Below are 16675 nucleotides of genomic sequence, written 5' to 3'. Positions count from 1 at the left end.
GCCAGCTGTGTCTTTTCTGTTTTGGTGCTGGGGATAGAACAAGAATCTCCTTCATGAGTTACGCCCAGCCAAAAGAAGTAGTATTCCAAAGCAGAGCCTTCTATCTCTTTTGCTGGGATCCTTCATTTGCATCAAGTGTTCCATTCCCTCTGGATATGTGATTATTATGACGTGAGTTAGGTATTGCAACAAGGGCTTCTTGCCTTTCTGACTTCCTGGCCGTCTCCTTTAAAATAAGTAATACATACACAAGCAAACAAGTTCTTCTGTGAGTTGCAGGGACACACTACCCCCTTCGTTCTCCACCAAACTACAAATCAGCTGTGCATACTGCTTCCAATAACCAGGCGGTACTTCATACAGGTGGCTAGACACTCGCCGGGCCCTCCTTCCGGGGAAGGGTCCAGTCTCGGGAGCATCCCGCGAGGGTCCCAGCTGTCCGGGGGTCGCAGCGCGCAGCCCCGCCGGCGGCCCCGGCCGCGCCCCGCGGTGGGAGGCTGCGGCTGCTGAGGTCATTTCCTGTGCCTGGCCGCGAGCTGCCCGCCGAGCGCGGTGCGGACACAGCGGGCGCGGCGCTGCAGCCGGCGCCGGGGCGGGCTTTGTGCGGAGCTCCCGGGACCTTCCAGGCTCCGACCTCGGGCCGCCACGCCCACCGCGACCCCTGCTGCCGGGGAGCGGAGACCCGGCGGCCTCCGGGGACTGGGCTGGAGCCGCTGCAGGGCAGAGGCGCGCGTGGCGGCCGGGGGCGCGGCGGGACTCCCGGCTGCTCACTCAGGTGAGCGGCCCCGGGGACCGGGGCGGGCCGGGAGGGCCGGCGGTGTGCAGCCCGCAGAGGGCGTTCGGCGGGGCGGACTGGGTTGGCTCCTGGCGGCGGGGAGGGCGACTCCGGAGCAGGTGCCTGCCTACCTGAGATCCGCGGGACAGGCGCAGGCAACCCGGGGCTCCCGGACACCCGCACTGGGAGGCAGTGGCGAGCCTTCCCGCGGTAGGTTCTGCCGTTTGGGACTGGCTTGAGCCAGTTGCTCCTGAGAAGGGGCCCCAGGACGTACGTGCAGGCTTCCTTCCACCTCGGTGCTTGCTGCTTTCAACCCTTCCGCTCCCTTCAGCACCTCGTCCTAAGTGTTTCTGATGTGTTTTCTGGGTGTCTCTCCTAGGAGTCTTAGGCGTCAGGCTGGACTCCTAGTGACAAGTCGGCCAAGCAGAAAAGAGCCCAAGTTGGGCGCTGAGTGACATCAGGGGCTTTGTGTCTTAGCAGCCTTAGGAATACGTCTCCCCGGAGGGTGGCAGAGGCAGCGGAGACCCTCCTGTGGAAATGGAATGGTCTCCCTGTTGCTCCTTCAGCTTCTGCTGTGAATCCACCTCAGAAAACTTACTGACTCTGACCAAGTCTAGGTTCCAGGAGAACGCTCGAAAGATCGTTATTTAAGTCCCCTCACCTCTGCGCATGGAATAGCTATCAGTTCCTCAGACTTTCTAGACCTACCATCTGTGTCAGACACTGTGTGGTGCAAGCTGTCGTCACTGAGCTCTTCCATCTGCTCACCTTCCACTGCACAGGAGGAAGCTAGGACTCAGAGAAATTGTGTCTTACCCAAGGTTATAGTGAAAGACTAAAGGTCACATATAGACGAGACTCAAACTTTCAGATTTTAGATTTCAAATGTGAGATTGTCTGTTGCCCTCCCCTGGCTGCCTGAGGGACCTACTCAGAGCTGGGCTGTGATACTGTTCACCTTTTTGGTCCCTAATTAAGGGAAATGAGCAGTCAGCCTTCTGGCTGAAAAAGTCACCAGCAACAGGAGAGAAGTGTGTTCCTCTCATTCCACTCTCTGCGGTGTATTTTTTTTTCCTTTCCTCTCTTCTTTCTTTTTATTTCTCTGTGTCACTCCGGCCCTCCTGCCTCAGCCTTTCTAGTGCTGACATTATGGCAACTCATCCCTCTTTATTCTCCGTATCCCCACAAGGCTGTGCGTCTGTCTTGAAATCTGTGCTCCTCAGAGTGGAGAATGCTTTATGCATGTTGACGTTGAGGGGTGTAAGGTGTGCAGGGATTCCCTGCCTCACTTCAGGCTGTTGTTGCTGAGCCACCATCCTGCCTTCTTTGAATGACCAATAAGTTGTCTAACCCTGTCTTGCCCTCTACCAATAGCCAGTTCCAAACTGATACTGTAGCCTGGCATGGGGGCCCATCCCTGTGATCTTAGTAAGCTGAAGAAGGGTAAGGAAGGAGGATCGCTGAGTCTACTATGTAGCAAGTCCCAGGTCAGCTTAGGCTTCATAATAAGATCCTGAGAGAAAAGCAAAAGCTGAAGTCTGCGCTGGAGAACAGGCACTTAACTGTTGGCTGGAGGATGAGTTAGGGGAGCCTCAAGGGAGAGCACTTTACAATGTATATTACTTAATCCTATGACTCCCATCTCCGGGACTGTTCTTCATATATATATATACTGATACAGATAAAGTGAGGTATATTCATTGAATATTCATTGTAGTAATGTTTGTGTTTATTTTAGCAAAAGGTTGGAAAGAACTCAAATATCCATCAACAAGGGATTCTTAAATAAGATCAGGTAACAGCCTCGCAATAGGATGCATTAAGGTTCTTGAAAAGCTTGGGGGTTAGGGAACACAGTAAGGATGTGTGCTGGGAGGAAGAGCTCTGAGTTCTTCCCTTAAGTACAGTGGAGAGAATCAGACTACAGAAATGGCGCAACAGTTAAGAGGACTTGCTGCTCTTCAGGGGATTTGTGTTTGGTTCTCAGCACCTACATCCCTGGTAACTTTAACTCCATTCCATCTAACGCCCTCTTCTGGCTTCTGTGGACACCAGCACACACATGTGCATACACACACACTATATGTATACATGCTATGATTGTGTGTGTGGCATGTGTATGTATGTCTGTACTCTGGGTAGCTCTAAATAAAAGAATTACTGCAGAAATACAGATCTGGGAAGGAATATAAGCCTTGCACCTTATATTCTCTTTTTTAATACTAAAAAATAATACGACAATATAAATTGTTAAAAAAATTACCACGTGGGGACGGCAGTGAGCATATTCATGAACTGCATATCCTCATATGCACTGGGTTTGCGTTCTGTTTGTTGGCAGCAACATCAGCTGTCAGTTATTGGGTGTTTACATACTCAGCAGGGGTCAGACTAAGGTAGTACTCTTATATCCCACCTCTTCCTTTCTTCTTTTCCTCTGTGTCAGGTACAGAACCCAAGCCCTCACACATAAGTACACACAGCCCTGGAATCGCTGCCCCACCACGGCCTCGCCATGCTAGTCTAGGATGTCCTAGAACTTGTGGCCTCCTGCCTCTAGCTCTCAAGTACCGGGATTACAGGACACCACGCCCAGGTGGAAATATCCTTGTTTGTTTGAGACAAAGTCTCCATAGCTTAGGCTGTCTTGGAATCTGAGGCTGTTTCCCTACCTCAGCCTCCTTGCTGGGATTACAGGTCTGAACTACCCTGCCCAGCTTGCGATTGTTGTTTTGATGGTCAAAAAGCTAGTTAAGTGTTGACAGCTTCATAGTTCTCAACTGATATCACTGCTCTCATTTTCAAATATTGCTGTCAGTTTCAAAGTGGAATGGAGGACCAGAGAAGTTAAGCGGATGGATTATTCAGTGTCTGAGTCAGTATTCAGGCCCAGGCGGTTTGGCCTCAGCTTGGGATCTTCAGCACTATGCTGTTTCTCCTTTTGGTACTTAGGTTCTTGAGGGCTAGGGCATGCTCCCCGTTTCCTTTACCTCCTCCAGCACTGTCTGAAGGGCGATGCTCACACCCAGGAGAGCTGGAGAGTTTGCTGCTGGTTGGCTCAGAGGGCAGTGCTGAGATCAGAGGGATCTCCGTGTCTGCTCACCATCTCCTCCCAGATGCATCAGAACGAGGCCTTCCTTTCCCACAGCTGGCCTTTAAAGAGCAGCACTCACATTACATAATAGTCCATCCTTAGATGTGGACGTCACATGGGGTCCTCATACCCTCACAGTCTGGAAAAGAGAGGCTAAATCATCCTTTTCTCTCTTTATCTTCCCTTCCTTTCTTCCTTCCTTCCTTCCTTCCTTCCTTCCTTCCTTCCTCCCTTCCTTCCTTCCTTCCTTCCTTCCTTCCTTCCTTCCTTTTTTTTCTTGGCTATTTACTAATGATCCCTCTGCCTCAGCCTCCAGAGTGCTGGAATTACACATGTGCACCCCTGTACCTGGCTCTCCTTACCTTCAGGTCCTTCAGGTAGTGCTATTGATAGCATTGCTTTCCTGGGTCTGCAGTGACCAGACTTGAAAGGCTTGCACGACAGAAGATCCTTACCAGTGTTACTGCTTCAATATTGCACATAGAAATTACCAAAAGTTGGCTGAATTGAGTTAAATCTCAATATTTTGTGTATTTCTGCCTAAGTCCTCAAGTTTACCCCAGAGATCTCAGGGCAGGTTTGTGTTTTCTCTGTTACAGACTGAGTCCAAAGCACCAAACCGTTCTTGTGTCTTTTCCCCACAATCTCTTCTACCCCCAGCCCTTGCCTCTAGTTTGCCCCTGTGGGGCTCTATGACTGGGATTGCCGAGCTTCAGGACAGCAGGTAGGGCCCTGGCAATCATCTGGTCCATCTGCTGTGCACTCAGCCTTCTGGGCTCCACTAAAAGTAAAAACAGGTTTTAGAAGAATGGCCATGGGGTGATGAAGTTGTTGCTGTGTGGGGCACATGAGCATTTACTACGCTAGTCTTCTTCTTGTTTCTGTTTATCCTTGAACATCTTTTTGGGTGGTGCAAGTGCAAGGACACTTAGCAGGTAAAGTTCAGTTTATTAGCACCTTCCCATAACATTTCTTGTTTTATAGCTGTTGGTCCTACCACCTGCTTTAGCCCTAAGAGCCCCGGGCCTTTGACTTGGCAATAGATACCTTATTCTAGATCTGATTCCAAACCCTTAAATCCCCTCACATGCCCCAGCAAGCCTAGCAGGAGCCCTAGCCTTCTGAGGACTTGTCAGCATCCCTAAGGCAGGGAGGAGTAGAAACCAGATCACTTGTTGGTCTAGATCTCTGAAGTTCTGAAGCTGCTCCAATGGAGAAAGCTCCCTTGAGTGTAATCTCGGATATCAGGGCCAGGGGAACTAGAAACAGTTCACTTCCAAGATTCTAGAAGACAGATAATACAGCATTTTCCCGTCCCCACAGAATCTCTGGGGCAGTTGGGACAATCAAAAGAAGGACTTAAGTATTTAAACCAAACTCTGTTCACCAAATTTCCTGTGTCCTGCCTCCCACTGCTGGGTTCTTCTGGGTGCTTTGGTTCTTAGCCTGAACTAGAGTACAAGACTCAAGTCCCAGTCTCGGATCTGCCACTTTTCCTGTTTGTAGGATGAAAAACAGAATTTCCCCAAAGGACAAGGAGCTTCCACCATAAAGCCTCCCAGCTTCTCCCAGCCCTCCTAGGCTCTGTTTGTCTTCACAGCAGTGATCTTAGCTCAGATAAGGTCATGTTTTGTTTTTGTCCTTTGTCTTCCTGCTTGTTCCAGTTGGTCCCAGTCTTTTGAAGTGGGAATGGCTGGGAGGTCACAACGTCCCTATTGTCTAGGATGATACTTCTGGGCTTAGGTCATGTGTCCAGTGTTCAGAGGATCCCAGAGCCCAAAGACCTATCAGTGGTGTGATTGTTCAGCCCTTCTCCCGAGGTCTGCTCACATGACCAGTGTCTGAGCCTGTGGAGGTTTGTAGCGGCAGACTATCTGAGTCTTAGATGCCTTGGAAAATCTGGGCTATTGGTTTACCTTCGTGCTAAGGCTTTTGAAAGATATTCGAAAGCACTTTTCTTGTTCTTAATAATTTATCTTACTCTTTGTAGGATCAGAAATAGAATGCCCACCACCACCACCCCTGCCCCACCACTGCCCCACTCAGACCCAGTGCCTTAAGTACGCTAGACAAGCAAGTGCATTGCTGTATTGCTGTTGCTAGTGACCGGTACCACCGGCCTCTTTCCTATTTTTTTTTCTTTGATGGTAGATGGGATTTGGAAACAATCCCAGCATTCCCACTGCTGACCAGCTACGGAACACTGTGTTGAAGTTACTCAGACTCTGTTCCAGGTGACCTTTTGTGTGTGGTCAGTGGTGGCTTCCTGCAGTTTTTAGGTTGACCTGAGGGTTAAAGAATCTGCAAGTGCCTGCCACAGAGTAAGGACCCAAGAAGTGACAGCTATTTGTGAAGCTCAGCTGGAGAGAGGCCTAGTGCAGGCAGAGGCAGGCAGATCTCTGTGAGTTCCAGGTCAGCCAGGGCTACACAGAGAAACTGTGTCTCCAAAACAAACAGACAAACACAAAACATAATGGGAGAAACCAGTTAATCCAAGCCAAGTGCGAAGGGAGAAACCACATTGGTGATCAGCCACGCGGGCGACTCACTATTGCTCTCGGGTAGTGCTGCTATCTGGCGACAGCACAGAAAGTGACTGGGTTCTCAGAGGCCACACGGCTCCTGAAGATCAGAGAAGAGGATTTCAAAACAGAACACATTTTATTAAAGGAATTTCCAAGCATAAGTAGAAAGACCAGTATAACAAACTTCCACAGGCTCACTATTCAGTGTGACAAACTTCCACAGACTCACTATTCAGTGTGACAAACTTCCACAGGCTCACTATTCAGTGTGACAAACTTCCACGGGCTCACTATTCAGTGTGACAAACTTCCACAGGCTCACTGTTCAGTGTGACAAACTTCCACAGGCTCACTATTCAGTGTGACACACTTCCACGGGCTCACTATTCAGCTTCCCAAATCATCAGCCGTCAGGGCTTGGGTGGGCGGGCACTTAGCACGCATGAGTCCCTGGGTTCAAGTCACAGCAAAAACACAGACATACACACACTTGTTACTATTTTTTAAATAATTTAAAAATGCTTTGAAATTATAATTATATCATTTCCGTCTTCCCTTTATTCCCTCCAAACTCTCCCATGTAGCCTCACATAATCCTTTTCAAATTTATGGCCTCGTTGTTTTTTCGTGCGTTCGTGTGCGCGTGATCCTTGTTCATGTCACAATTGCCACTATTTTCTTTAGCTTGTATGTGTGTGGGTGTTTTGCCTGCATGTGTGTTGGCACCACATGCACGTCCACCACCCTGCTAACCCTGTCGACCTGGTATTCAGGTGGCGGTTTCTCAGGGTTTGGCCAGGCCTTGTTTCTGCTTGCTGCTGAGAGTCCCAACGGTGGCACGGAGAAGACAAGTCCTGATGCTCATCGCACCTCCCGCTTTCTCTCCCGGCCTCTGCCCCCAGGCTCAGGCACACTCACGCCTGCTCCTCTTCTCATCCTAGACCCAGGTTTTATTGTCTAAACCACAGGTTGGAGGCATCTGGGTAAATTCCCCTGGCTGGGGTTGTGAAAGGCAGCTGTCACCAGAGGCTGGAACAAGACATCTGGAAGTCTTCTGGCTTGAGTCTTATAAGGGGATGGGAGAATGAGAGTTTGGTCTCAGTCAGGATGAACTGATAACATTTGGCAAGATCTCTGCTAAACAGCAAAGTGTCAAGGAAACCCAAAGCTTATTTCCAGTCCGCCCTCAGCCCACCTAACGTACACAGAGCTACAGACTCAGGACTAAGGTGGGAACCAGAGCTCTGTCTCCAGTTAGCTGTGCGCCCTTGGAGGAACCTGTTTTTCACTTTAAGGTTTACCTAAAAACACTAAGGCCCTCGACCCCTATACTTGGCCCCTTTCCCTGCACCTATTTATCCACATGTCAATTGTGCATGTGTTATAGTGGAAAACTTCAAGCAGGGACTTCTGCTTTCTCATCTGCAGAGCCTAGGATGATATCCGCCAACATGGCAGTTGAGTAGATAATTAAGTGAAAAACAAGAGAGCCCTAAGTTTCACCTCTGGCCCCAGCTGGAAGAGCTCTCATCAAGAAAGCAGGTGGCAGCAATGCTGGCGAGGTTGCGGGGCAAGAGGGACCATTAGCCAGCGCTAATAGGAATGTAAATATGAACTAATGTGATGTAGAAATCACAGCAGGAGTTCACGGACCTCCGCCCCTCGCTGAAGAGCTAGGGACAGTTTTCTTTGAGGGTGTGGCTCCTGGTAGGGATATCATGCTCCCATGGATGGCTGCACACCCAGAAGTATATGAGCACCATGAATTACAGTCAGGTCATATGTTAAAGTGTAATAAACATTAAAAATAGAACTTCCAAATGACCCAGCCACACTACTCCTGGGCACATTCCCAGGAGACTTCATGTCCTACACAGAGATACTTGCTCATCCATGTTTCTCATTGTACTGTTTCTAATACCAAGGAAATGGGACCAGCCTGAATGTTGAGTGGGTAGTGAAAATGTGGCTCATGCCAAATGGAGTTTTGCTCAGCTATAAATAAAAATGTGATTATGCAATTTGTAAAAACATTGATAGATCTGGATATTACTATATTAAGTAAGGTGACCTTGACCTAGACTCAGAAAGGTTTCTATCTTACACGTGGATCTTAGCTTTCAGCGTCTGTGTGTGTGAGTAGGTTTTGAACATGTGTTGGTATAGGCTATTACTGTAGAGTGCTGTCATCCAAGTTTAAGGGCCACTTTTCATCCCAAACAGCTGTGACTGTTTGCAGGTGACCCCCCAGGATGGGGCTTCTGACTGTTGACATTCCCCCCATGGAAGGAGGGCTGGGGAGGGTCCTCGCCCCCCCCCCCCGAGATTCCTGAAGGTCTTGTCTCACCTCCTGGACAGTTGTATGTAATTATGCCCTCATTTCCCAAGCCTTGTGGTGCTAGCGTATGTAGACAGGAATGTAACCTGGTGTGAGGAGAAGCCTCTGTGCAGCTCTGGGGACGTTGTCACCCATGCTGGGGTGCGAGTGCTTTGTGGTGGCCCACATTCCTGTAAGTACCCCTTTACTCCTGTTCTGGGTAAGCCTGATAAATTCCCTGGTTTCCCAAGTTGGCCTTTGGTGGAATTATCTTCGGTTTGTTGTTGGTGCCCTCTAAGGAGGGAGTTGGCGGTTGTTTACATCTCCCCAGGGAAGGAGTTCCAGCAACTGTTGTGAAACTAGAAAGGGAACAAGAGAGGGAAGAAAGGTGTTGTGGATGGGAGGGGCAATAGTGTGCAGGTGACTGAATAGTTAGAAGGTGCCCGGACTCCAAGTGGGGGCTGTGGTTTGGAGGAGAATCGACAAAAACCATTTCTATTTGAAAATGCCACAATAAAACCTAATGCTTTGTATGCTAATTAAGAGGATTTAAAGTCTGAGAGAAACTCTTCCTAAGATCACTCACTGAACTACATTAAAGCTGCCACAAAAAGAGAAGGAAACCAGGTTCTTCTGAAGGTGTCTCAGGTTTATCCTGGCGTGGTTCCGCCTCCTGGTCCTGCGGCTGGACACCCAGGGCTGAGAGAAGGGATCCACCTCTTTTCCACACCCTGCTTTCTCTGCCCTTCCCCCTTCCCTCTCATTCCTCCTCCTCACTCTCCTCCTCCCCTTTCTCAGTGTGCTCCCGGGAATACCTGGACTCCAGCAATGGCAGAAGTCAAGATGGAGGTGGCCAGCATCGACTGGCAGAAGCGCTGCCTTTCCCTGGAGACTCAGCTGTTCCGATTCCGCCTGCAGGCCAGCAAGATAAGGGAGCTGCTGGCTGACAAGGTGAGTCCCCTGGAGAGCAGGAAGTTCCCTCACACCAGGGCTGGGGCCAGTAGCCAATGTCAGGTTCAGAGTTGAGAGGGGCAAGTTGGGGAAAATGAACTCCCATTAAGACTTTGCCATGTTTTTTATGGAAAATGAAAAGTAGCTTTTTTTTTTTTTTCCACTAAGCTTTCATTGACATTTCTCCTGACTCGGCCACCTCAAGTACCACACACTAAAGTCAAGCTGGGTATGATGGTGTGGCACAATTTAAATCCCAGCACTCAGGAGGCAGAAGCAGGCAGGGCTCTGTGAGTTCAAGGCCACTCCCGGAATTTGAGGCCCACCTGGGCTACATACTGAGACCCTGTCAGAAACAAACCATTAAAATTTTTAAAAAAATGATACAACCATCTTGGTCCTCTGTCACTTTGATCCCTCATGGCTCCTCATCTCCACCGTTACTTCTTTTACTATTACTCCTATGGCTAACAATTTCATTCTCTTTGTGGGCTGGATGATTTTTTGTTTTAGGAGAACAATAAAAATCTCCACTCTCCTTGCCCATCCCCTATAAGCCGATGAGCCTCAGTAAAATGCCCGATTTTCTAGGGACAACAGATAAGCTTTGGAGTCAGCCCTGCCTGGCTCTCCACCTGTCTGGCTCTGTGAACTTCCACCTCTCAGTCATTTTGAGACTGGTATCTAATGGCTTATGGGAGGGTCGGGGCGCTAAGTAATGAGAACAGGTGTTATCTTTGCTTAGGTTGGTTGGTCTGCACAACTCACCTCTTTGGTCACATTTCTCTGGGAAGATACATTCAAGTGGCTAACTCTAATTTAGGGAGTGGAAACCTGCAGTTACAATGTATTTGTACAGGAACACAACGGGTGAGTGAGTCACCCGTTCTCCTGGCAGTTCTGATTACAGTATCAGTGTGTTTAGCTAAGGCTTTCTTAGTACAAAGGTAAAGTTCAGCTCACCCTTTTAGGTAAGGTCCAAACCTTGATTAGTAAAGCTGGGAAGAACGGAACCCATGACCTGGCCATCTGACAGTCCTGAACCCTGAAGTGTGGGAAGGCCAGTCAGTGGTGTCACCTTCGGCATTCCCGTGGCTGAGGTGTGGCCTTGGACTAGCTTGGACTTGAAATCGTGAACCTCGGGTCTATTGGCATCACTTTCTTCGTTCAGACAGCATAGGGTTCCTGTGGGTGCCAGCCAGGTACTGCCAGTGGGATGTTAAGACTTTAGGCACCTAAGGGAGAGGGTCGTAGGTCTAAGGATGGTGTGGTCAGAACCACTTGGCCAGAATCACCTGGGGGGTTGCTTACTTAGAATGGCTGTTCTTGGGTCACTCTAGTCCTCTTGTTCTAAATTTTTGGGGTGCTTTAGTAATCTGTGGCTAACAGGCTGCTAGAAAATGGTTTTGTCACTGTAAAGTCTGAGGACCTTGCCTTAGGCTGTGGCATTTGGGGAGAGGATAAGGGAAAGGAAAGGTAACTGGGATAGACTCAGCTAAGTGGAGTGGAACACATCTGGGGAAGATGAAAATAGACAACAGCACAGATAAACAAGACAAAGGGGGAACCATGAATAGAGCATGGTAGGAATCCTGGGGGGGGGGGGGCTGAAAAGAGCAAGAGGCCTCCCCAGGGAGGAAAAAGGGACAAAGCAGGAGTGCTCCATCTGAGCATCTGAGTGATGTGGGGTAATAAGTGACCAGCCTCCCCTTTGTCACGTAAGGTTTCAGGTTGGAGGTTTTACATCTGTGGGGTCAGATGAGGTTTGGTGCTTGGAGCTAAAACAGTATCCCCGTGTAATCCGGACTGCTTAGAAATAACGAGGTAGATAAAGGTAAGAGAATCAGCCCCCCAGCACCAAGAGAGCTTCTCAGACTTAAGGCTCTGGGAAGAACAGTCATTTACCGTTAGATTTATATAGCTGATTTAAGAACCCAAGTTCTGGGTCTGGGGACACAGGAGAAACTTGTAGGAACAGACACAGTTTCTTTGGAGGAACAAGACTTCAATCCAGACCACCCAGGAGCCCCCAGGAATCAAAATGAGCTTTAGTGAAGATGGATGTGTTACCCAAAATGACTAGTGCCTGGGGGGAGGGGTGGTCTATAGTTAGTAGGAATTCACATACACAAGAAATAATTGGTCTTCTAATGATAGACCCATGGACAAGAAACTGTAAATTAATTCATTAAAAACTACTGATGACAGAATAAAGAAATTGAAAACTTGAGACAAGAACAACACAGTATCCAAAAGGATCAGGCAGACTTGAAAACCAGATAGACCTTTGAGAAAGTGTTCTCCTTGGAATGGGTTTTTCAGTGGATAGATTGAACATCAGGCTGGCGCCGTAAGATAGGCTGTGTCTGTTACTAGGGATCAAACGTAGGGCCTTATGCAGGGAAGGCAGGTGCTCTGCCCAGAAGAACAGAACAGGCAGAGACCACCAGGGAAACCTCTAGGAAGACAACACAGAAAAAGAAACACACAGCAAGATGTGAGTGCCAGGACCATGAGCCTCCAAATCCCGCTCTATAATGGCCTTGGAGAAAGACATGAAGGAGAGGGATTATTGGAGAAAATTATGCCTCAAAAACATTCCAAACTTGATAAGAGAGGCGAAGCCACAGATTCAGAAGGCAGAAGGAATGAGAACAGGATAAAAAAAAAACCTTGAACATCACTGTCTTCTGTTTTAACTATTTCATAGTGTAGCTGCTGTAAGAAAGAACACAATGGCTTAGACCAGACAGGTGCTTGTGTCTGTCAGGTGTAGATTCCCAGACAGAAGCAATCCAGCCCTGAGCATAAAGGTGGTTCATCCTGATGCCCATGGCCCCACTCTTTCCTTTTAAGTGTATGACCCAGAGGTTGCGTGTGTTCCTTCTGCCCAGATCTCATTGGCCATATCTTAGCCACGTGGTTATACTCAGCAGCAAAGGAGGCTGGGAAATGTCTTTATTCTCAATAGCCACGTACTCAGTTAAAACTAAGATGTTTTATTTTCTAGAGAGAAAATAAACAACAACCGGTTGTTCCCCTCCCTCCCCTCCCTCTTTCTCATCTTATGGACTAGAAATGGAGCCCAGGACCTCATGCATGCTAGACAAGCACTCTGCCACCAAATTACCTCCTCAGTAGTCAGCTGTCTTTGCGTCTAGAATAATGAACGTGATAATGAATAAAACTAGTTTATACATTAACTTTCAGATCACCACAATGAGGAATTGAAATGAAAGACTCCAAATAGGAAAAGTATAGAAAAGAGGACCATAAGCCAGGTATGGTACTGCATGCCTGTAATCCCAGCACCCAGGAGGTAGAAGCACAAGGGTCAGGTCAAGGTCGAATTACATGAGACCTTGTCTCAACAAACAGAAGAGGAAAGGGCTTATAGAAAGGCCAAAATGGTAGAAGTAAATATAAATATATTACTCATAGGAGACATAATATATATACATATATACATCAAACTACTATATATTTATATATACGCGTCAAACTACTATATACTTATAATACATATTATATATAAATATATAGTAGTTTGATGTGTATATAAGTATATATACTTATATATACATATGTAATATGTATATATAAATATATAGTAGTTTAATGTATTAAAACTGGAAAGTGTTCTAGTTAGGTGCTAAGGTCCACCTGAAACTGCTGTACTCAGAAGACTGATGCATTGTTCTAAAGCCACATGAAGGCATCAGCTAGGCTCTGAAACCTTGGCCTTCACCTCTGCTCTTTTATCCAGTGGGTAAAAGGTAGTAGTAAGAATGTTGACACTCACTTTTGGGATGCTGGGAATCGAGCCCAGGGCTTTGTACAGGGTAAGCAGTGCTTTATTCTCTTGAGTGATACCCCCAGCTTTTGGGGGTTTGTTTTTAGACAGTCTCACAGAGCTCAGGCTGACTTGAAACATCTGAGTAGCCAAGGATAACCTTGAACTCCTGATTCTTCTGCCACCACTTCCCAAGTGCTGGGATTATAGGCAGGTACCACCACAGCTGGCTTGATCCCCCCCTCTTCAAAGGGACAGTGGAGACCCAGGGTGAAGTGGTTCTTAGTTCAGGTAACCCTTTGGCATGGCAGTGCTATGCTTGGGCGTAGGAGACGCCCTGCTGCTCCTGCTGCAGTGGGGCTGGTATTTCACAGTGTTGCCACGTGTCGCAAGTTGCTGTGGACATGGGGAGTCGAATACCAGATTGGTGCCAAGTGCTTTTCATCAGGTTGCTGCGGCCAAGTTCTAGGGAGCTTATGACTCTTAACTGCAGCTGGTGAGAGCAGATCCTTGACAGCTGCGTAAACCCGACACCTTCTTGGCTGGCACGTCGCTACAGACCCACACGCTGAGAGGAGAGCAGAGGACATGGTCTTAGGGAACCCTTGAGAGGAAGAGCAGGGCCCAGAGAAAGGGTGGCCTACCCCCAGAGCCAGACCTCGCGGCTCCAGGTGTGCGTCCTAAAGGCTGTGTGGAGAAGTTGCATCCGCTGCTGCTCCTGGGAGAACATTCAGGGAAAGGAGAGTAGAAACTTAAAAGTGATGTCAGCTTGATTACACCTGCGAGCACCCCAGCCGCGATGGGGAAATCTGTTTTCATAAAAACAGGAGCATTGAAAATGTCTCTACATTCAAGGCCAGCATTGGTAATTGATGGGTACAGGAGGAGAAGCCTTCTGGGAAACCTGTTGAGGAGCCAAGACCTTCCCATTTAATATTTCATTGTACTCCCAGTCTTTATACTGATTATATTCTTTCAGGAAGGCAAAACCCTCAATACTGGTTAGCCAAAGCAAACAGGAACTTGATTAGAAGGACCAGAGCAGCAGGAGGGTCTTCATTTCTGTCCAACAGTCATGACATAGTGAGGCTCACACTTCTGCGCAGCTCCCTGGCCTCAATCTCTTGACTCCAGGTTTTAGAATTGCAGAGATTTAACCTGCTCAGTGAGTGCTTAAGGGAGAATTATTTAATACTGAGTTGGTCAACACCACTCTCTATCACCCAGTCCTTCTCTCCAGCCACTTAGTAGAACTTTATGGGCTGGACAGTCACTTCTATGACTGTAGTATTGTTCTGTGCTGCGTGAAACTGTCTGAAGGTCAGGGAGCTCCAGGACTGTTCTAGAGCCTCAGGTTTAAGAAAGCCCACCAGACTCTAACCGATTCTGAGTAGCACAACCAACCCTGTCTCTTAGCTTGGGTTGAGGCTTTGGTCACGATAACTCAATTCAGTAAAGGAGGACGTGCATGAACCCTCGCTCCTTCTCACTTGATGGGAGACCTGTGGGGTATAAATCTTTGAGTTTTACTTAGACCTTTGGAGGAACATCCCACCAACTGCTCCTCAGATACAGTGGATACAGAAAGTATTCTTTTCATTTTTAAATAATTCATTTATTTTTATTTTATGTGCATTGGTGTTTTGCCTGTGTGCATGTCTGTATGAGTGTGTCAGGTCCCCTGGAACTGGAGTTACAGACAGTTGTGAGCTGTCATGTGGGTGCTGGGAATTGAACCTGGATACTTTGGAAGAGCAGTCAGTGCTGTTAACCACTGAACCATCTCACCAGCCCCCTAGAAAGTATTCTTGGTCCTAGAAAAGATGGAAAAATGGATAAGGGAAGGACAACCTCAGAAAAAGACCCTCAGGTCCTTAAACATGACTTGTGGCTCTGGTGTAACATCCGCCGTCCCACACTAACAGGGCTCCTTCCCCCTCCCTTTACATCTTTTCCCAAGGAAAGTGAGATTGCAGCTGAGGTAGGCCCATGAAAAGGCACAGGGAATTGCTGGCTGTCTGGTAAATATCAAGCCAGGATCTAGGCCATGGGAGAGAAGGTTGAATATCAAGAGAAGTCGAATCTTTGGTGAAGAGTGGGGTGAGAACTAGAGCTAAGAAAGTATGGGACCCTGATTCTATCCAGCTGCAGAGGGGACAGGGGTGAGGTATGTTTCAGATGGATGAGTAGGGATGGATGGAGGGAAAACGTCTGGCACTGTCTCAGGAGAGGCACAGGACCCTTGACATGAGAGTCAGCCATGAAAATCTGTCCTTTGCATAAGTGATTTATGCAGCAATAGAGGGGTCACTTGAGGGAAAACCTATCCTCCACCTGCTAAGCTCTGAGCTTGTGGAGCTGCAAAGGGGTACCCTGTCAGCCACGACCTGTTCCAAAGGCTGCAGCTTAGATCTGGTCCCTGGTGAGCCCCTGAATAAGATTCCAGAATTAGCTGAGTGTAGTGGTGCATGCCTTTAACCCCAGCACTCAGGTGGCAAAGGCAGCTAGATCTCTGTGTAAGTTGGAGATCCACCTGGTCTACAGAGAGTTTCAGGGCGGCCAGGATTACATAGAGAGACCCTGTTTCAGAAAGATACCTAAATAGAATGCCTCTCCTGGCAGAGAGCTAGACTCTCCCTAACCCCTGTCTTCTATGGTTCTGGGAATGTGTGCATCCAGAGCCTTGTACATGCTAGGCAAGTGGACCACGGTACTACACCTCCAGCCGGCAAAGTAGGCAGGTAGTAGGTAGGTGGGGTTTTTAAATTAACTTTTTAAATGTGCATGCATGGTATGTTTGTGTAGGTACACATGTCATGGCACATGTGGAGGATAAAGGTCACCTCTGTGGAGCTAACTCTCTCCTTTGACCTTTATGGGTTTTGAGATTTAACTTAGGCCACCAGGCATAGCAAGAGTCCTTCATCTGTTGAGCCATCTGGCTGGCCCAGTATGTGTCTCTCTCTCTCTCTCTCTCTCTCTCTCTCTCTCTCTCTCTCTCTCTCTCTCTCTCTCTCTCTCTCTCTGTCTCTCTCTCTCTCTCTCTCTGTTTCTGTCTCTCTCTACTTATTTTTGGACATGGGCTTATGTGGCCCAAGATGTCAGGAATTTTCTCTGTGTTTATCTTGTGTCTTTTAATCTTTCTCCATCTCTCGGGTCTGTTATTGCAAGTGTACACTGCTACACTCTGTGCAAGATAGAAGTTTAAAACTTCATTTTA

At 48.0% G+C, this 16675-nt stretch overlaps 1 protein-coding gene across 1 annotated transcript in view; it reads left to right on the top strand.

The window, feature by feature from the left end:
• Positions 1–596: 596 nt before the first annotated feature.
• The window catches only part of Plekhh1 (pleckstrin homology, MyTH4 and FERM domain containing H1), a 47279-nt gene continuing 31200 nt past the window's right edge, over positions 597–16675 (top strand). Inside the window, exons 1-2 of the mRNA XM_038336716.1 lie at positions 597–775; positions 9510–9662. Of these exons, the coding sequence (XP_038192644.1) occupies positions 9540–9662 (123 nt within the window). The 5' untranslated portion in view covers positions 597–775; positions 9510–9539. The remainder of the gene's footprint in view (positions 776–9509; positions 9663–16675) is intronic.

The sequence above is a fragment of the Arvicola amphibius genome, chromosome 7 (assembly GCF_903992535.2).
Source record: "Arvicola amphibius chromosome 7, mArvAmp1.2, whole genome shotgun sequence".
Taxonomy (NCBI): Eukaryota; Metazoa; Chordata; class Mammalia; order Rodentia; family Cricetidae; genus Arvicola; species Arvicola amphibius.
The sequence above is the reverse complement of the archived record's forward strand: the minus strand, read 5'-3'. Positions and strand labels throughout refer to the sequence as shown.